This window comes from Pelophylax lessonae, assembly GCF_965119305.1.
Source record: "Pelophylax lessonae genome assembly, chromosome: 5".
Classification (NCBI taxonomy): domain Eukaryota; kingdom Metazoa; phylum Chordata; class Amphibia; order Anura; family Ranidae; genus Pelophylax; species Pelophylax lessonae.
The window spans coordinates 130,905,562-130,927,920 of record NC_138772.1 but is presented as its reverse complement, the minus strand read 5'-3'; the positions used below and the strand labels follow the sequence as shown (position 1 = coordinate 130,927,920).

The following is a 22,359-nucleotide window of genomic DNA, read 5'->3' as shown; positions in this document are numbered from 1 at the left end:
TCCAACTCACAGACCCTCCTCTTTCTTTTTGTTTCATCTTGACAGTTTTTGTAGGTTGCATTGGTCTGCTGACATACTTCTTGGCTATCCTCAGAGCCTGCTGGCTCATTGGCGATTATCTTTTTCCTGTGCATCAAACTCGGGCCCAGGTTAGGGTGCAGATTCCCACTCCTTTGAGCCTGTTTAATTTGGGGGACCGATTTCTCTTAAAAGGGGAGCTCCTCTCCCCTCTTCATCTTCTCTACTACAGTGGATGAGTTTATCTTTTTGGGTCACCCATAGCCATTTTCACTATTCTTGGTTTTTATTTCCACTACACACACTTGTATCACCTCCACTTATTACTCTCGGGCCCTTTTTTTATAGTTATTGCCTTACCACTTATCAGTGTTGCACTGTTTCAGCAATCTCACTGGGGTGTCCTTCTGGCTGCCCTCCGACATTATCTTTGTGATTTTTCCATATTTTATTTTTGCTCAGGCTCGTCAGATCTCTCTCATATATATATATATATATATACACATACATACACACACATATATTTTTTTTATACACACACATATATATATATATATATATATATATATATATATATATATATATATATATATATATAAAATATATATTTATTTGGGGATCACATTTCACAGGGTCACACAATTATAATTTTTTCATGGCCCAATCACATGGTTATCATTCACCTTTCTTGCACTTGGATCTATGTGTATATGTGAAGTGTGCTTTTTTGGATATTTATATTACCTTTGGTTATCTGATATACAGGTGTTAAGGCGATGTCACCTGTTGTTATAGTTTCCAACTTGTCGTCTGACTTTTATTTCTGGGTAAGATTAGAACTGTGTTTTTGGTATTTGCCCTACTCCTTCTCCCCCCTCCTTCAATATTTTTAAAGTCCCCCCCCCCCCTTTGAGCCGCTGCATCTTTGATACCTCACAACTCCTTTTCCCCCCCTCCCTTCCTCCCTCAGCTTTCCCTTTACCCCTCCACCTCTCCCCTTTTTTTTCCCCCCAAACTTGAAACAATATATTTGATGTATTAATTCTTTGATCATATTTCTGTTTGAGACATTATATAATATGTTTACTGATATATACTGTTGTTTATTTTAGATGATATGATAATTTACAAATTTAGCTGACATGTATACATCAGTGGGATCCTGAGGAAGCCATTTTAGCGAAACACATAGATACACACAATGCATGGGAGACAGATTTATTTATATGATTTGATGTAAAATATTTATTATAATCAATAAACACGCATTATTCTTTTTTTACTTATTTTTGGTTTCTAATGCTAATATTAAGGCACATCTACATTCCCAGATCCAGTGATGGTAGACACCTGGTTACACTACTATTGTTCTATATAGACCTTTCACCCAAGATTCACACATTTTTCTTATTGGATACAACTCAATGTGTGAATCCTAGATTGAAGTTGTGTAAATCTTGTGTTAAAACATAAATTGACCCCTTAGTGTCCAAAAGTAACCACAACCCAGAGACTTCATACAAACAGGTCATGCTGTATCAACCAATGCAAGGCAAGGGCAAGTTTCACATTCATACCTCCAGCTTTGTAAGACGTTCATCTAGCGGCAGATGCTCAACCTCAACAATGAAGCTGTCAACTGAAGAACTTAGGATGTTCTGTATTTTGTTCCGTTTGTCTATAAGCAGGTCAAGGTCTACCTGAAAACAGAAAAGGTGAAAGTGGATAAGCTTCAATCCTTAAAAAATATTTTTAGAAAATAACATACCAAAGTGAATTTAACCAAGCATCACCGTTATCTTTGCTACTCTTAATAAATGGCACAAAAAAAAATCTTCATAACTGTGTCAATATGTTAGTTTACGACCAAAAACAGTGCACCAGATTCCAGTGCCAGTCTTAAAAATAAACACACGCCAGACATGAGACACAAATTAACGTACATCTATATCCAATCATTTAATATATTTTATTTAATGTACAGTGTAAGCAAGGTCGCCAATAAGAGGGTACACCACAGGGCCTCCTGCAGGGGCACGGGCCCCATCAATTAACAGGGGGGCCCAACCAGCTAGAAGCTTCAAGCTTAGTACATGTTTGTACATTCTGTCTGTGAAAATATAATCTTGTTCCATGTGGCTCCTGGGTGGTAATCACATTCCCTGGGCTGCGGAGGGGGGGGGGGGGGGGGGGGGTGGCTATTCTTTCATTCAGAGGGCTAGGGAGACTGTAGATTGATGGACTTTCCATTATTTTTTTGGGGCACATACAAATTTACACAACCACCTGTGCCGCATTTGACGATCATTAGATTAAAGTCCTGCAGGCAGAGGCAAAAGTCCATATTCACTCCCTAACACACAGGAGTTGATTTAAAAAATGCAAATAGACTTTGCTTTTTTGCAAAGTGCAGTTGAGCTTTGCAAGTACAGTTGCTTCACAGCTTAGAGCTTAGTAAATGAGCAGAAGCACTGCTGACTTTCATCATTTAATCATGTGCAAGCACAAATGTGTTTATTTTTATTTATTTTCCTTGCATGTGATTCGGTATTGTTTGCAAAGTTAAGCTTTACCTCATTTACCAAGAGTACCTGTCGTCAGAGTACCCGTCGTCAGAGTACCCGAGTACCTGTCTCCAGCCCAGAGTGCCCAAGTACCAATCTGCACCCCATCAGATTACCCGAGTACCTGTCTCTAGCCCATCAGAATACCCAAGTACCTCTCTGAAGCCCATCAGAGTACCCGAGTACCTTTCTGAAGCCGATCATTGTACCAGAGTACCTTTTTGCAGCCCATCCGAGTACCAGAGTACCTATCTGCAGCCCATGCCTCCTAGATTATGTGTTGGGGTGTTTGCTTTCCAAAATGGGGTCATTTTGTGGGGGTTTGCATTGTCCTGGGGTTCCAGGGCCTTCAAAAAAGTGTGATAGGTTGTAATGAAATTATGTGTGTAATTTATGCTCCTAGAACACCTGACAGTGCTCCTTGCATGTTGGGCCTCTGTTTGTGGTTATGCTGTGACAAAGTCTCACATATGTGGTATTGCCATACTCAGGAGGAGTAGCAGAATGTATTTTGGGGTGTCATTTTTGCTATGTACATGGTATGTGTTAGAAATATTTTAGAAATTGACAACTTTGTGTAAAAAAAAAAATGCGTTTTCATTTTCTTTCCACATTTTCCAAAAACTTGTGGGAAAAAATGACATGTTCAAGAGACTCACTATGCCTCATAGAATATACGTTGGGGTGTTTGCTTTCCAAAATGGGGTCATTTTGTGGGAAATTCCTTTGTCCTGGGATTCCAGGGCCTTCGAAAGTGTGATAGGTTGTAATGAAATAGGTGTAATTTATGTTCCTAGAACACCTGACGGTGCTCCTTGCATGTTGGGCCTCTGTATGTGACTAAGTCTCACACATGTGGTATTGCCATACTCCGGAGGAGTAGCAGAATGTATTTTGGGGTGTAATTGCAAGTATGTATATACTGTGTGTGAGAAATAACTTGTTATGACAATTTTGTGTAAAAAAAAAAAAAAAAAAGAAAAATTATTTCTTCATTTCCCAAGAATTGTGGGACAAAATTACAACTTCAAAAAACTCACCATGCCTCTTACTAAATACCCTGGAATTTCTAGTTTCCAAAAAGGGTCATTTAGGGGGGTATTTGTACTGTCCTAACATTTTAGGGCCTTAAGAAATGATAGGCCGTCGGTACATCAGGTGTGATCAATGATTGGAACCATAGCTTAAAAATTACTTATTTGCAATTTTAAAATAGAAACTAAAGCAAAATGTTTTTTTTTTTTTTAAATTTTCGCTTTTTTCACTTATATCGCAAAAAATAAAAAAAACAGTGGTGATTAAATACCACCAAAAGAAAGTTCTATTTGTGTGAAAAAAAATGATAAAAAATTTGATTGGGTACAGCGTTGTATGACTGAGTAATTATCATTCAAAGTGTGAAAGCGCCGACAGCTGAAAATTGGTCTGGGAAGGAAGGGGGTGTAACGGCTCTGTATGGAAGTGGTTAAACATTTTATATGAGCGCCTATAAACGATTTCTGCTAGCACAATGCTTCTGCATTGTCTTTACATAGGAAGAGGCGTAACATCACATCACTTCCATGGAGTACAGTGGTCAGGGAAGAGCTGTATGAGCTTTGTCAAGCCTCATGATGCATGATTCAATAACTGCTATAGTGAGTATTTGCTAGGATGACTACAAATGCTAAAAGATATAATATTTATAAACCAAGAAATAGCCAAAAAAGAAAGAAAAATACTCTGCTACTCAAGGGGATTTAGGGACAAAAGGCTTGGGGACTCTAGTGGTTAAAGACGCACTTCACCATTCTCCTCTTCCTCCCTGTGGAAATCTTTTAGAACACCCCTTACTTTGCTGGATTAGCCACAATTAACATACATGCCCAGCATCTCCAACATTGTTCAGACTGACTACTTCACTGCCATATGCCAGGTGCTGCATTTCTATCTTCTTTTCTATGTCAACAGCCACCAGATGTCTCATCCAGATTTTTTTAGCCAGCATCTGATGACACGCCTCTGTGTCCCTGCTCCTGTAGTCTCCTTGGGTATGTGATGGGGATGTATTCCAGCAGACTGCAGGAATGAGGAAAACTGGATTTTTGTGTTATCGTAAAATCCTTTTCTCTGAGGTTTACTGACAGACACAGCTTCAAATCTTCAGACCATTGGGTATTATGCTGCCTCTCTCCAGGAGTAGGACTAGGCGGAAACCTTTTTGGTTACACCCCTGGGGCAGTCCCAGAGGGTACACCATCACTACCTGCTGTAGGACTCCAGTTTGTAACAAGCAGAGTCAGAAGAACAAACAACTCAACCTCAACAGAGGGGCAGGTGCTGTGTCTGTCGGTGAACCTCAGAGAAAATAATTTTTACGGTAAGACAAAAATCCAGTTCTCTTTCGTTCACTGACAGACACAGCATCAAGTCTTCAGACCATTGAGATATTCCAAAGCAGTTGGAAAAAACACAGCAAACGCAGAATTCCCAACAAGGCTATACATAGCCAACCAGGTAACAAGAGGAACTCAAACTTCGGAACAACTGGAGCTCACCACCAGGAGAATTTTTCACCCTCAAGAAGCAGAAGCCTCTGCAACCACAGCCTTCAAAACTTTGCAGCCAAACACTGCATCCAAAGATGCAAGTACATCCACCTTATAAAATTTTGTGAATGTGTGTACGGACGACCATATAGCCACCTTGCACAACTGAACCACTGACGCCTGATTACGGAAGGCTCAGGAGGCACTAAGCGGCCTTGTAGAATGCGCTTTAACAAGGAAAGGAGGAATACATACAGTGATTGACAGAGAGTCCACCAGAACTGAGTGGGAGTCTGCTCTTAAGAGGAGATCGTCAAGGTATTCCAGTACCGCAATCCCCCGCTGTCACAGTAATGCCAATACCAGAGTCAATACGTTGGTGAAGACCCTGGGGTAGAGGCAAGAAAAAAGGGTAATGCTACAAATTGATAATGTTCCTCACCTACAACGAAGCAAAGAAAACGCTGGAGTCCGGCGTAAATAGGGATGTGCAGATATTCGTCCTCGATATCGATAGAGGCCAAAAAGTCCCCTTGGTGTAGGAACGCCACTACCGTGCGAATGGACTCCATTCGAAACCTCTGTACCCGCACAAAGGGATTCAGAGCCTTGAGGTCCAGAATTGGACGCACTTTCCCTTCTTTCCTGGGACCAGTAAACAGGTTTGAATAAAACCCTTGAAAGCTTTCCCGAGAGGCAACCTGCACAATCACCCTTTTTGACAACGGATCTTATCCCGCCTCTCGTAAATCCCTTAACTGATCTGAAGCTAGGCGTGGATTGGACGGGGAAAATCTGCATGACAGTCGGAACCTGAATTTGATCTTGTAACCTGATCGGAGCAGTTCGTGGGCCCATTTGTCTTAAATCAAGGAGGTCCCTGGTTTTAGACAGAAAACGAAGGTGTCCTTTTATGCTGAGATTTGCTTGCAGATCTGGAGGGGCCTGTTCTTGGCTTACCCGACCACATCTTCTTGGAACCCCCAGATGACATATATGGCTTAGGTCCTTTCTCCTGCGTGCCAAAGGGGAGATCTGATGGAGCCTTTTTAGAAGCCTGGTTCGCAGAGGTTACCATTATTGTGTTTAGAACAACTCCACTGGCACGTGACAATTCTGTCACAGTAGGTGGGAAAAGGGAGTACCTTTGCCAATTTTAGGGGCTCTGCGGGCCCCGAGGGGACCCCATGTTCAAAATTTCTGCACCGATACAATCAGTGCATCCACCAGCACCCTTGCATGTGCAGTAAAAAAAAAAAAAAAGGAATGATCCTCACCGCAGACCCAGTAGAGTTGCTTTATGCAAAGCTCACCCTGAGAACATATCAAGCAGGGGAGGTTGCCGGCTAAAGTTCCACAAAAAGACCCCTATAAGACCTAAGGGTTACCCACCATAAATGACAAAAAAGGACATAGCTCCCTATAAAGGGGAAGAGGGGGCCCGTCGTGATGCAGACGCGCAGGCAGAGTACCCCCACCCAACAATGCCGCCACCACGCCCCCCCCCCCCCCCCCCGGTTTAAGGAGAGCACCAGGCAGTCCATATGCAAGTCTGCTACTCACTTCCCCCCGGTCAGTAGCTCAAACAGCCTGGTCAGCAGCTCGGACAGCCAGCCTCGAGTAGGCCGCAAAGCCTAAATTTGGGGCCCGATCAGATCGCGAGTCCGTCATTAGCTGTCCCCTTGATCAGCAGCTCAGTTAGAAATTCAGACAACCAGCTCCATCAGCCAGGAGTAATCCGCAAGCCTTGGCCTCAATTTTTGACCCGATCCGGCTTCGTGAGCCATCTGCGGTCAGCTTGGTCAGGCACCTCATCTCGTTCAGCTTGGTCAGGTACCCAGACAGCCACGAGTAGGCTGCATAGCCGCAAACCTGCGGATAAAGAAACATCTGCTCTCCCCCAAGCCTATAACCACCGCAGGGAGCACATAGGACAGCCCGGTCAGCAAGAACCGCATCCACCCACCCTTACTGGAGCAAGTGGCAAAGCCAGTTCCTACCTAACCCCGGGAGGGGGGGCAAGGGGGTAGGTTGGGGCCAAAAGACCACAAAGACTGTTAGAGTGATTGGGGGAAATGTAAGGGAACCCTGGGGTCTGACCATCCCAAGGAGGGGCCCACGTCCACCCAGACATCGCAAAAGCTATGGGGGACACTACTGACCATACCAAGGACAATTGGGTGGGCGGAAAGACTACCTCTCTACTCGGGGTGGGGGTGCTGATGGCCAAGGGGCATGCTGCCGAATAAGTTTGCATGCATTCCAGCGAGGTGTTTCACTCGGGGGCAAGCCCCCCATCCATCGGGGCTCTGTCGTGGCGAGGCTTAGCGCGGGGCTGACAGACGCAGCTCTTATACTTCTTAACCATTGGGTTATGGGCCATTTACAGGGGTAGTACAAGGTAGTGAAAAACTAAAATTCACTGCCACGCCTACCGGGGCTGTCCCTTCCAGCATAACCCCTAAACACTCTGCCACAAGCCAGATTCATAGCAAGCAGTGGAAAAAGACGACAAAAAGCATCCCTATAAGAGATGCGGATGCTGCATCTGTCAATGGAGGATTTTACGGTAAGCTCTTACAAAAATCCAGTTCTCGTCCACTGACAGTCGCAGTTCTACTTCTTCTTAACCATTGGGACGTCCCAAAGCAGTGTAAGCATCAGAGGTGGGAAGGATGCAACCAAAGACAGTTAACGTATTTCAAAAAAGGCTAAAACGTAGCCAACAAGGTAACAAGCTCAACCAGGAGCAACAGGAGCTTACCCAAAAAGAAAAAAAAATTAACCCCTGAAAGAGAAAACAAGTCTCTTTAAACAGCAGCCTGCAAAACCTTGCAGCCAAAGGAGGCATTCGAAGAGGTCAATAAATCTACCTTGTAGAATATTGGAAACGTATGCACGGACGGCCAGGTGGCCACCTTACATACTTGAGAAACAGAGGCCTGATGGTAAAAAGCACAAGAAGAACTCAGCGCCCTAGTAGAATATACTTTTACAGGGATGAACCTGACCCTTCAATGAATAAGCCTGAACAATCGTTTGCCTAATCCTTCTGGATATAGTCGCAGCAAATGCAGCCAAACCCTTACGAGATCCCTCAGTAAGGACAAAAAAAGAATCTGATTTCCTAAAGGACTTTGTGACTGACAGGTAAACCCTGATCGCCCGATCCACATTCAGAGAATCCAATGCAATTTCCTTGGGATGCTTCGGCTGAGGACAGAGTGATGGCAAAACAATGTCTTTATTCAAATGGAAAGCAAAAACCACCTTAGGAAGAAAAGACGGATTAGGTCGGAGAACCACTTTATCTCTGTGGATGACCAAATAGGGCGGACAGGAAAGCGCCGCCAACTCAGACACTCTGCGAGCAGAAGTAATAGCTACCAAAAAGGCAACCTTCTGAGACAACAAAGCAGAGAAATGTCTCTAATATTCTCAAAAGGAGGCTTTTGAAGAACAGACAAAACCAAATTCAGATCCCATAGAGGCAATGGGGATCTTCTCGGAGGAGCCAGGTGACGCACCCCTTGAATAAAGGTGCGAAGGTATTAACAGCCAACGGACATTGGAAAAATATCGCCAAGGCCAACGACTGGCCCTTTATCCTGCCCATGGCCAACCGTTGCTCGACTCCTTTCTACAAGAAAGCCAAGACCCTCGCAACCGAAAACAAGGGAGGGTGCAATGATTGCGATTCACACCAAGAAATTATGATAAATCTTCCTGGAAGTCACTTTTCTAGCTCTCAACAGGGTATGAATCACAGATTCAGAGAGACTCCTATCTCTCAACACCTGCCTTCAACAGCCATGGCGTTAAAGGCAGCGACCATAAAGCTGGATGGAAGATAGGTCCCTGGGACTGTTGGTCCTCCCTTAGAGGCAGCCGCCAGGGAGGCTCGACGACCAACTTTACCAGGGTTGCGTACCAAGTCCGGCTAGGCCAGTCCGGGGCCACCAGAATCACGAACGTTTTTCACCGCCAGCCTGCAGAGAAACCTCGACAACAGCTGTATCGGAGGAAAGGCATAACCCAGCCGATAAAGGCTCCATGGTGCCACCAACGTGTCTGCGGCGTCGGCCAGAGGGTCCTGAGCCCTGGCCACAAACTTTTGCACCTTCTTCAGACGAGACGCAAACAGGTTAACCTTCGGGATGCCTCAACGGACAAACAGGAGACGAAATACCTCCGGATGAAGGGACCATCCCCCTTGATGCAGAACCTGACAAATCAGGTGATTCGCCTGCCAATTCTTAACTCCCGGAATGTGGACTGCAGAGAGAGCCGGAACATGAGCCCCGGCCCATGTCAAAATTTCGGGCACCTCCTGAGCCGCCCGGGCACTATTGGTGCCCCCTTGATGAATGATCCGTCCAGTGGAGAACGCAAAGCCTGATCGCTCTGAGTTCCAGAACATTGATCGGTAAGGAAGACTCCTCTATCAACCAGAGTCCCTGGGCACAGAGATTTTCTAGCACTCCACCCCAGCCCGACAGGCTGGCATCTGTGGTTACCACCGGCCACGACAGCGGTAGAGAAAGGACTTGCCCTGACTCAGGGTGGGCAACAGAAGTCACCAAGAGCGTTGATCTCGGGAGGCGGCTCAAACATATACTGTCTAAGGACCGTGGATCCTTGTTCGACTTGACAAGAATATCTTTCTGCAGAGTCCTGGTGTGAAACTGAGTGAATGGGACCACCTTGAAAGTCGACACCAACAGATCTAAGGCTCTCATGCATGTCCGTAGAGAGGAGAGGTAGTTATCCCTCAGCGACCGGAGCTCTCCCTGCAACTTCCGAAGTTTGTCCCAGGGAAGAAAGACCCTCACCGAGTAGGAGTCCAGAGTCAGTCCCAGGTAATCCAAACACACCAACGGGGTCAGTGCAGATTTCTTAAAGGGTCTGAACCGTGAATTTCAGCTCTCCCAACAAGGCTGGTTGAGAGTGTGCTCTCAGCAGAAGATACTCCAGGTATCCCAGGATCGCGATCACTCGTTTGCGCAGCAATGCCAACACCGGGGCCAAAACCTTGGTGAAGACTTGGTGAAGCGAAAGAAAGACGGAAGGGTAATGCCACAAATTGAAAGTGCTCCTCTGCCACTGCAAAACGGAGATACCTCTGATTTCCCTTGTATATAGAGATGTGCAAGTATGCATCTTTGATGTCGATGGAGGCTAGAAAATCCCCCTGATTTAAAGACCCTACCACGGACCGAATGGATTCCATCCGAAACTTATGCACCCGCAAAAAGCGGTTCAGAGACTTGAGGTCCAATATTAAAAGCACCTTGCCCTCTTTTCTGGGCACCAATAAATTGTTCCTGCGGAGGAACCGGCACAATTACACCGTGTGCTAAGAGGTCCTGCACTGCCTACCGGAGATCCCGCAAGCGATCCGTTGACAGACGAAGATTTGAGGAAAATAATCTGTCTCCTGGATGAGACCAAAATTCGATCTTGTACCCTAAATGAATCAGTTCATGGACCCATCTGTCCTGAATCAGGGATGTCCAGGGTCCCTGAAAGCAACGCAGATAACCCCCCATCCAAGAAACAAGTGAGGGCACCCCTTCATGCAGTGGAGGACTTGTCCGCTGAACCAGACTGGCTAGTCTTGGGCTTACCCGAGGCTCTGAATGGTTTACCATTTTCTTGTGCCCCTGAGACACGAAAAAAACGTCTATGAACCGTGAAAGAGGGCGCCTACCATGGGGCGCCTTGCCTTTGGAGGATTGGGGGGAGAATAGTACTCATACCCCCCCTTTAACCTTTTAATCCACTCATCCAAGGAGACTCCAAAAAGACATTCACCCAAAAAGGGGAGATCTGTCAAAGCCTTCTTCGAAGCCTGGTCCGCCAACAAGCTCTTCAGCCACACCATGCGACGTATTGCAATCCCTACCGCTGACAATCTGTCAACCAGAGGGGACGCGTCCAAGGCCGAATCGCAAAGGAACACCAGGGCCTGGGCCATCTGGTCCGTGAGCTTAATCAAGGTCGGAGGAACCATCTCAGTGGTCAAGTTACCGCAAAGAACATTAACCCATTCCGTTACTGTCTATGAAACGGACAGAACGGTCACAAATGTTGATTTTAGTACCGTCCCCGCCAAAACATGTAAGTGGCGGAAAAGGAATTCTACCCGTCTGTCCACCGGGTCCGTAAATGCCGGGGAATCTTCCATGGGTACCACAGTAGATTTGTTTAACCTGGAATGGAAACCGGGTGATCCACCCTAGGTGGCACCATCCAGCGGTTCGAGATTGAGTCAGCAAAGGGATAACAATGTTTAAATCGCTTCTGCACCATTAGCGCATGCTTAATGCACAGCTATTGCTCGTTCACAATATCATTAAAATCCTCGGGACCCAATTTGTGGGCATGGCAGGAGCCAAAAAATACCCATGTTCCTGACTGTGTGGGCTCATCACTCAATTTTAAAGTTTCTCTCACTGATAAAATCCGTGCTTCCACCATAGCGCGTTCCTGCACTGCAGCAGAGGCCATATTCTCCTCGCCATCCGGCGAGAACAGGGATCCCTCAGGGGGGTTGTCCGTGTCGACCTCATCAGACTCTGAATCAGAGGATAGCGAAGGCAGACGCCTTTTTTTGCTTGTGACTTGTATCTTTCTGCAGCTTTGGAAAATCTGGCATCAAAGGTAGACTTTGTAATGAAACATCAGGGACTGCGAACCGGATGCACCGGCAGGCGTATTGAGGGGGTCAGATGGAGAATTAACTGCTTGGGGACTCCATTGCAATGTTTCTGTAAAAATATGCACTGCCCCTTTAAATAGCGACCAATCATAATGCAACCGGAGTTACCCTTTAAGCTTATGCCAGGTAGCAGAGTGCGCAAGGAATGCAAGGAGTGCCCGAAAAGCCCCTTAATACTGTACCACCTCAGAGAATAACCAGCAGTGTCTGCAGCATGGAGAGCTGAGCACAGGAAGGAAATGACATCAGAAGAGGCAGAACTACTTGTGTGCTCCAGAATACACAAAAATGGTGCCAATGAAAAAGTATAGGAAGTCCAGGGAAAATGGCTGCTACATCTCACATAGGGAGCCGATGCCCACACTTAAGATGGCGGCCGAAAACGCAGCCATGCGGTCAGGACCCAGACATGAGGCCACAACAGAGAACAAAAAGACCCCGCAGGATAATGTAACATTGCACACCCCCCCCCCCCCAGAGCGCCGGCATATAGCGCCCCCAGAATGGGAGCAAGGAGGGCAGCGCCAGAATGCTGACAGGCCAGGGGGATTTTTAGGAAGCCGGGGTCCTAGTATCCCCAGGTCATAACCCCACCAACCCCCCCCCCCCAGGTCACTCGCAGGCTCGTCCCCGTCCACAGGGACACTGTTGTGGTGAGGCCTAGTGCTGCTCACGCTCGTCGGCCAGACTGGGAGACCGTAAGGATCTATATTACCTAGTGCGAAACCTCAGCCGGCTGTTGCTTGTAGTTCACCAGGAGGATCCCCATGACACTAGCTAGCAATAGTGAGTAAAGAAAAATAAACAAATATTCTTAAAAGAATAAAAAACTGAGACCGAAGTCCCAGCAGGAAACCTAGGTCCCACTCCTTCACTAGGCAGCAAGAAACTGGCTTGTGGCAGAGTGTGTGTGGGGGTTATGCTGGAAGGGACAGCCCCTGTAGGAGTGTCAGTGAATTTTTTTTTCACTATCTAATACTTCTCCTGTAGATGGCACATAACCCAATGGTTAAGAAGCATAAGAGCTGTGTCTGTCAATGGACAATAGAGAAATTAAAATGTTATCAAAGGTTCCCTTTAAATTAAAAAAAACAAGCTAAGACCGAAGTCCCAGCTGGGAACTAGGTCCTACTTCTAAACTAGGCAGAAACAAACTGAATGCCTATAGCAGAGTGAGTGGGTGTATGCCTTCAGGGACTGCCCCATAGGCGTGGTAAAGTTTTTTCCTGCCAAGTGTCCTACTCCTGTAGGAGGCAGCATAACCCAATGGTTAATAAGAATATGGAGCTGCCTCTGTCAAGGAACGATAGAGAAATTCAATTTGTGTTTCTAGGTTTAATGCAGCTTTAAATTATCAATAGGAAAATTTTTGGAAACATTTACAGCTCATCAGCTTATAATTATCTGTAAACGAGGGAGCAAGAACTATTGCTCTTGCTGAGGCGTGGGTGGGGATATAAACACACATCTCTATGTGTGCGTGCAGGCTGAGGGGAGTGCTTTTCATTTTTTTTGTTGTAATTGTATTGAAAATAAAAAAAAACTTTTTTCATTTACAGTCATAACTAACACAAGGGGGCTAACAAGCCTCCATGTGATAGCATTTAGCAAGTGACAGGTAATCTTTATGGAGACATCAGGAACCTATTTTGATTCCAAAAGTCTCCCCTGCCATCTTCTCCAGCCAGTACAGGGCATTAGGTGCTTGATCCATTATGTACCTAGCTTTCTATCCCGGAGTCTGACAGCTGTGAGATCAGAAATACTCAAAAGATGAATGCTTCAATGTTCAGACAGCGTTGAAAAAAAATCAAGGAACACATGATCCTCTCACTTGCTTTAACCTCGTCCACAGGGTTCATCAAGGTCTTGGTCAGGTAAGATAAAGTGGGTTCCGCTGTAGTGACCAGCCACTTTTTACAGAAGTTAATTTACAGGAACTGTTGTGCAAAACTCTTTGGGGGGGGAACGAAGACTTTTGCACCCAGTCATTGTAAAGAAATTCCTGCGTATGAGGATGAAGTGGAAAAGTTTTGGAGCCTCACGTACCACACCCAAAAAACTTAAGGAACAGTTAACTCTGGTTGTTTTAAATTTAGGATGTCACACACTGCAACTATGAGGGTTCCAAACCATTGTTTTTTAGGCCTGAGAGATGCCAATGGACTAGGCCTCCTAAGGCAAAGATTTAAATTAGCAGGGCACCTTCTCCTCCGATTCCTCTTCCAAAGCCTGTAAGAAGGGTTATGCAGGGTTGGATTACAGCTTTGTACTTTGCCGTTATCCATAGCCTGAAGGCCAAGCATAACTCCCATTGGTCTAATTACCCATGCCATGAACGATAAACAAAATGCACAATGTAAACCCAAGATATTTACAAACAGGTTCATATATCAAAAGGAAAGAAAGCTCCTACCACATCATTGCTAGCCTGGATCATTTCCTGTGCCAAGTGGTACTCTTGCCAATTTTCTTCTAGATTATTTAAAGTCAATGGAGCAGAGAGAGGTTTCTCAGTGACAACCTTCACAGCCTCCAGGAGATCATCAGCTAAACTCATGCATTCATTATCACGTCTGTTAAGGAAAAATCAGTTAATATAAAGGCAGCAAGAAAACAATTGCAACAAAATCAAAGAAGGGCTGTTTAGGGCAAGTGAAATCTTAATTTTCTTGTTTTAACAGAATACAACATGACAAGCTAAAAGGTTTAACCACTTCAAGACAGGGCAGTTAGACCCCCTTCCTGCCCAGACCAATTTTCAGCTTTCAGCGCTCTCACACTTTGAATGACAAATTGCTCAGTCATGCTACACTGTAACCAAACAAAAATTTTATCATTTTTTTTCACAAATAGAGCTTTATTTTGGTGGTATTTGATCACAACTGGGTTTTTTTTTTTGGGTGAAATAAGCAAAAAAAGAGCAAAAATTATGAAAAAAAAAATTTTTTTTAGTTACTATTAAAAAATATTGCAAAAAATGTATTTTTCTTCATACATTTTGACCAAAATGTATACTGCTACTTATCTCTGGTAAAAATAACCCAAATTAGTGTATATTATTTAGTCTGTTTGAAAGTTATTGAATCTAGAAGCTATGGTACCAATTCCTGAAAATTGATCACAGCTGATGTACTAATGGGCTATCTCCTTTCTTGAGGCCCTAAAATGTCAGAACAGTATAAATACCCCCCAAATGACCCCTTTTTGGAAAGTAGACAGTCCATGGTATTAAGTAAGAGGCATGGTGAGTTTTTTGAAGTTTTAAATTTTTTCCCACAATTCTTGGGAAAATGAAAAAAAAATGTTTTCTTTTTTTTCCCACAAAGTTCTCAATTTATAAACTATATCTAACACATAGCATGTAAACATCAAAGATGACACCCCAAAATACATTCTACCACTCCTCCTGAGTATGGCAATACCACATGTGTGAGACTTTTACACAGCCTGGCCACATATAGAGGCCTAACATCCAAGGAGCACCTTCAGGCGTTCTAGGAGCATATATTACACACAATTATCTGACTACCTATCACACTTTTGAAGTCCCTAGAGCACCAAGACAATGGAATTGCCCACAAAATGACCCCATTTTGGAAAGAAAACACTCCAACGTATATTCTATGAGGCATTGTGAGTCTTTTAAACATGTCGTTTTTTTCCAAAAGTATTTGGAAAATGTGGGAAAAAAATGAAAACCCATTTTTTTTTTTTTTTACACAAAGTTGTCAATTTATAGGATATTTCTAACACATAGCATGTACATAGCAAAAATGACACCCCAAAATATATTCTGCTACTCCTCCTGAGTATGGCGATACCACATGTGTGAGACTTTGACCACATAAAGAGACTCAACATACAAGTAGACACCTTCAGACGTTCTAGGAGCATGCATTTTACATCTAATTTCATGACAACCTATTACATTTTTGAAAGCCTTTCATATTTCTAACACATAGCATGTACATACTAATTACAACCCGAAATATATTCTGCTGAACAAAGGGTAAACAAAAGATTACCTGTGGTTTTAGTAGTGGTCCACAGACGAGAGCATCCAGGTAGAAGGCAGGGATGTGGTCCGTGACAGCAAAAGCAACTGAACAGGCAGCAGGCAGGAATACTGTCCATAGTCATTACAGGCAGCAAGCAGGAATACTGTCCATAGGCATTACAGGCAGCAAGCAGGGATAGTGTCAGCACAGCCAAGCGTTGGTCCAGGTAGCAGGCAGAGATGTGGTCTATAAAGTCCTGGGTCATTATATGCAGCGATATGTTCAGTACAGCCAAAATATTGATCCAGGCAGCAGGAAGGACCATCAAGCTTAGGCCTCTGTCAGGAAAGAATGGGGACAGGGGTAAAGGCTTCTCCCACCCAAATCTCTTTGAAGCCTCCGGACTCCAGACCCTGTACTGGTTACACAGAAAATCAAAAACGTTTTTTCTATAGTCCGAACTCTATTCTGAAGCCTCTCACATATGTGTGAGACCCCTGTCTACTGAAGTAGAAGGACAAAAGATCAGTCCAAGTGGCAGGCAAAAAGCGTGGTTGATTAGCAGGCCGGGTTGGTACACTTGGAAGTCAGAAACTTGGTTTAAAACGGCAGGCAAAGGCATAATCGGTAAACAGGCTGAGGTCGGTGCACGTGGATGTCAGAAACGTGGTTTTAAACGGCAGGCAAAGGCATCGTCGGTAAACAGGCCAGGGTCAGGTACCGTAGAAACATGGTAGCAGGCAAATTATCTGGACAGGTATTTCAAAATGGGAAATGGCAGTCTTCAAAATAAGGGGATCTAAAATATTATAGCTGTATGGTAAATTTTGAAGCAATCTCCAATGCATAGGCCAGCTAGTGTCTCTTCAAATTCCATTTCTGCTGCACACACGACATCTCTTTTGGCGCCTTCTTCCCGATTCTGTGGGGGGAATGTTATAGGGAAAATGTAGCTCGTGAAGTCTACTCACACAATCAGAGCAAATGTTTGCTGGAGCCGGTCCTTGTTGGTATATTAGGGCAGTGATGATGTCTTCAATGTACTTGAGGTAGGTGATGTGTTGGTTTCCTGGTGTTTTTTAATGGCAGACAAAGGAACTGTACATGGCCATATGAAAAAAAAATGCAACTTTTTTATACCAGTTACGGGACTTTGGGGTTGATATGTAGGGTTGCAGCATCTGGTCATTTAAATACACCCCCCCCCCCCATGAACAGATTATATTTGTGGACACATTCAGGCTTTGTAATGGGGCCACGTCTTCTGGAAATCTCCACCAAGGTGTCATTGTGGATGGTGGACAAGATGTAAACATCTTTCTTGTCCCTCCACTTCATGGCCAACACTTCCTCATTCCTCATAAATGCGGTTTCCCACGGTTGAACATTTTTTTGGACCAAATCTTGTAGGAATCCCTTCCTATTTTTTCTGCTGGTACCACAGGCCAGGGTTTTTATAAAGGTACAGGTGACGAAAAAGGGGCAGGCTGGTGTAATAATTGTCTACATAAAAATGGTATCCTTTTTTGAACAGGGGGTATATGCCAGGTCCCAGACATTTTTCCCACTGGTTCCAATGTATGATGGACATTCGGGGGGCTGGAGCTAGGAGTCTTTGCCTTCATGCACACGAAAGGCATAGACATACCCAGTGGCTCTCTCGCATAGTTTGTTCATTTTCACCCCATACCTGGCTCTCTTATTTGGGATGTATTGCTTGAAGTGCAGCCAGCCAGTATAATGAATAAGGGATTCATCCACACAGATGTTTTCGTCTGGGACATACACTTCCGCAAATTTTTGTAAAAAATAATTTATTAGGGGGCGCAATTTATATAGTTTGTCGTAGTTGGGATGAGCACGGGGAGGGCACTGTGAATTGTCATTGAAATGGAGGAAGCGCCTGATCATGACATACCGTGACCTGGACATGACAGAGGAAAAAAGATGCATGTGGTGGATGGGGTGGCAGGACCAGTAAGCACGGATTTCATTCTTCTTAGAAAGCTCCATATTGAGTGAAAGGCCCAAAAATACTTTAAATTCATCCACTGTAAGACGGCTCCAATTGAACGTACGGGCGTAGAAAGAATTGGGGCTGGAGACAATAAATTGATCTGCGTAAAGGTTTGTCTGGTCCACCATATACTGCAGCAAATCTTGGGGAAAAAACAAATAAAAATAATCTAATAGGGAAAAATTGGAAGTGTTGGGCTGCACACCTGGCTGTGCGGTGAAAGGGGGATAATAGTTGATCCTGAGCTGGCGGGCAACCATGCAGGGTTTGCCAGGGCATCGGGAAGGTGGGTTTAGGCCCGGCTTCTTTGGGTTGCACTTGTTATTCCAGTGCTGGTACTGGGCTCCTCTTCTTGGGGTCTAGCTGCAGCGGTGTTGGTGCTGCTGGTTGTTGGAAGGTCTTCTGGGCTTATTCTCCTAATTCTCCTTATCCTTTTAGGAGGAGGGACTGTTTCCTTCTCAGATTCAAGGTCCGATCCACTATCCTCTACTGGCTCGTATTCCGAACCAGTATCAGATGATGCGAGCTCCCCGGTGCTCTCATCATCAGACATGGCTAGAATTTCACATTCCTCCTTTGCTGTAAAAAACCTTTTGGTCATACTGGCGGTACTGATGGGTACTGGCGGTACTGATAGTACTGATAGTAGTGGTGGGTACTGGCGGTACTGATAGTACTGGTGGGTACTGGCGGTACTAATGGTACTGGTGGGTACTGGCGGGCTGTTGGGTGTGCTGACAGATCCAGATGTGCTGATAGATCCAGATGTGCTGACAGATCCAGATGTGGTGACAGATCCAGATGTGACAGATGGGCTGTGACACAAGGTGACAGGTTCTCTTTATTGGGGGGGGGGGGGGCTGTGTAGTGCACTGGGTACTGTAAAAATCAAGAACTTTCACTCACTGTTGACAGATCTGCTCTCTTCTCCTCACACGATCGGTGTGTGACAGGAGAAGAGCTCAGATCAGTAGTAACGGCTCCTGTGTTTTGATTGTGACCGGCTTTGATTGGACACAGCCGATCACGTGGTAAACAGCCAATTTTATTGGCTGTTTACTCTGATCGGGTATTCGCTGTGTCCGAGGGACACATTACATGCCCGATCGCCGCGATGCGCGCACTTGGGAGCATGCAGCAGCTGCTTTTCCTGACCGCCATCATATGACGTCGGGTTCGGAATAACTCAACCACATTCCCGCTGTCATTTTGTAATAGGGCGGACGGGAAATGGATAATGAAAACAAGGGCGATCTATCTTAGGCATCTTTCAAACGTGCAGTATTGCTTAACACAACCTGAAAAAAGATTCACAGTGGATCGCTTTTGTGAGGGCGGTACAGCAGTAGCTAACAGTATCAAAATGACGCTGCATTCATAAAAGCATGTGTACATTACAAAAAGTCATTAAAATATAAAAAAAAGTCATATATATCAGATTCAAAATCATCATCTATAGCAGGGGTATCATGGAGGGAATAAAAGCAGCAACACAATCCTCCCAAGTTCAGGAAGGTCCTCCCTCCCCCTGTCAAAACGATCTAGTCAGTTTAGTGCCGTGAGCTACAGTCAGGTACACGTAAAGGGTAGATTAAGCACTGTGTGTGAAACGCGTCTGCTGATCGGTGTGTTGTCCTGTATGTATAGTGTCAGACCACCTATTCTTCAATAAATACGTTTTCCTTATTGTTGGAAGTGCAACATCTCTTTTCTTACACTTGGACTTTCCGGGCCACGGACCTTAGTGAGCACCCAGCCATAGGATTACTACAGCCTTTTCTGGGTTTTCTGTTTGCGGACAGCCTTGGAGCGGTGTTTTTCCCTTCACCCCCTACTTTTGCTTGTTACAGGTAAAGGGTAAACAGTGGTTTGTTAAGCACTCTGGAGATAAGAAGCCGGGAATTGGGCCCCAATAGCATGCCTCAACTGCCAAAACCTGAACTCAAATGATCCGGGAAGCCGATAGGAATGCTTGAGATCTAGAAACTGCAACAGCCTCCCATCTCATATCTCGTCGTAGTAATTTCCCGTCTGACCCACGCCGAGGGGTCCTGGACATAAAACTCAAATGGGGGGAGTAGGGGGTTGTTCCATAAAGGCGGGTGCGGGGAAAAATTGAAAGGCTTCCTGTAAATTGCCCTTGCGCACTGCCAGATCCGTATGCGCTCTGTGTCCCTTATGGATCACATTGCTCAACGCAGCATAGGACCCCATAATCGTCGCCTCCAGTGTGACAGCAGGATTCTGTCTAGGCTGGGAAAACCACCACTGCACAGTAACCAAGACTGCTGTCTAGTAGCAAGTTACAAAAATTCGGGAGCGCCAGGCCATCTCCAGACAATGGTAGGTACAGGATGCGCTTGGTGACCCTCGGGGGTCTCCCAGCAAAGATAAAGCCAACCACCACTCCCCTCTAGCCGAGCAAAAAAGGATTTGGGGATACAGATCGAAGTGTTTCAGAAGAAGTGCAGGAATTTAGGCAAATAGACCATTTTCAACAAATTAATCCTGCCCACTGGCGTTCGCGGGAGTGAACGCCACGCAGTACACCGGTTGGTGAGATGACAGAGCATAGGGTCTGCATCCTGCGCCAGATAGTCTCTCAGTCCACCGACCACTCTGATCCCCAGATAGACAAATTCGTCCACCAACTTCAGCGAAGTACCCGTGTCAATCCAAGGAACAGAGGGATGCAGCTGGAACAAAACCCATTTATCCCAATTAATACGGATGCCACAGTAACGGCTGAATTGATCAGAGCCAGGACGGAGCGGAGAGACATAGCTGCATCTGCCAGATACAACAAAGTTTTGTCCGCATATAGGAATATTTTCTCCTCCACTATTTTCTCCCCCCCCCCCCCCGTCAAAACGATCTAGTCAGTTTACTATACCCCTCACCCCCGAGTCTTCCCACAGTAAGATCGAAGGGCACGTTAAGGCTGTCCTCTTTCCCCAGAGCCAAGGCAAATAAGCTTGGGGAAAGAGGACAGCCTTGACGTGCCCTTAGATCCAGGGGAAAGGAGTCCTACAGGGTATTGTTCGTGCGAACCCTCGCCGTGGGGGTTTTCATAACGCATTTGTAGCCAGGTCAGAAATCGGGGACCAAAACCATAACTAGAGAGAAAACGCCAACAGATATTCCCATTCAACCGAGTCAAAAGCCTTCTCCGAGTCGAATGAGGCCACCCCCCCCCCATAAGATTACACCAGAGCAATGAGAGTATACAGACGCTTGATGTTAATATCCGTTCCCCATCCTGGCATGAATCCCGCCTGATCAGGGTGAATCAAGGCAGTGATAAAACTATTCTGCCGAACCGCTAGACTCTTGGCGTCAAACTTCAGTAGAAAGATTGGACGATCGGAAGAACAAAGGAGATGGGTCCTTCCTTCCCTGGCTTGGGAATTACCACTATTCCAGCCTCCCCCATAGAACCTGAAAGTGTACCCCCCTCAAGTGGCCCCCTTCAACATCCGGTGGCGTCTCGGGACCAAAACCTCTGCATAGGTCTTGTAGAACTCCACCGGAATGCCATCAGGACCAGGAGCCTTCCCTGACTGAAGCGACTTCAGCTGAATGTATCTCCCCCCTCTGAAATTGGGGCATCCAACTTGTCACGATATGTCGGCGTAAGGGTCGGGATGTCTATGGGCACTAAGTATGAGCTCAACTCACCAGAAGTGTAGGATGTTCGTGAGGTGTAGAGACTGATAGTAGGAAACAAAACAGGAATTTATCTCATCTGAGTTGGACACTAGGGATCCGTCTGAATCAATTATGCGGGAAATGGTAGTACCCCCGTCTGCTCCCTGTAAACCTAATAATCGCCCGTTCCTTACCCCTTGTCCAAAAATACGCTGAGATTGATACAAAAGCTTCTATTGCGTAAGAGAAATGCAGATGCGGAGTACCTCACCAATTAGGGTTCTGAGCTGGGCATAATGTAGAGGATCTCCGATCCTGATGAACAAAGCCTGAGTATTAACCACTTCCTCTGCCCCGTCAAGTCAGCCCTCCTCTTCCTACGTACCCTAGATATGATGATCTGATAATGCCCCCTGGTGAAGGCCTTGAAAGCATCCCAGACAGTGGTCTCCACTGCTGAGTCAGGTTTAACAGCCCAATAGTCCCACATGGCCTCCCCAAACCGCAACTGCACCTCTGCATCCGAGATTCAAAATCTAGAGCGTATCCATAGGGTTGCAGAGGGGGCATCCGATCGAGCAAGGCTCCGAAGAAGCGGAGCATGATCTGAGATACTCCTCGGCAGGATTCTTAAGTCCTGGAACCTAGGGAGGACAGACGTACCAACATACGCCAGATCAATTTAAGAGAAAGTTTTATACATTGAAGAGTTGCAAGTATATGCTCTGGACTTCAAATGTCTCCATCTCCACACGCCTGTGAAGCCATAGGTGGCTGCCCAGGTCCCCAATCCAAAACCCTGAGCCCCTCCTGACGACATTCTGTCCACACCCGGGTCAGTGACCATGTAAAGTCACAATAA

General features: G+C 45.5%; 1 protein-coding gene across 1 annotated transcript in view; it reads right to left on the bottom strand.

Annotated features, from left to right (window-relative positions):
- The window catches only part of LOC309556304 (serine/threonine-protein kinase 31-like), a 417,430-nt gene that overhangs the window by 311,474 nt on the left and 83,597 nt on the right, over positions 1–22,359 (bottom strand). Inside the window, exons 3-4 of the mRNA XM_082258745.1 lie at positions 14,248–14,407; positions 1,596–1,718 (exon numbers count right to left, since the gene is read on the bottom strand). Coding sequence (XP_082114871.1) covers positions 1,596–1,718; positions 14,248–14,407 — 283 coding nt within the window. The remainder of the gene's footprint in view (positions 1–1,595; positions 1,719–14,247; positions 14,408–22,359) is intronic.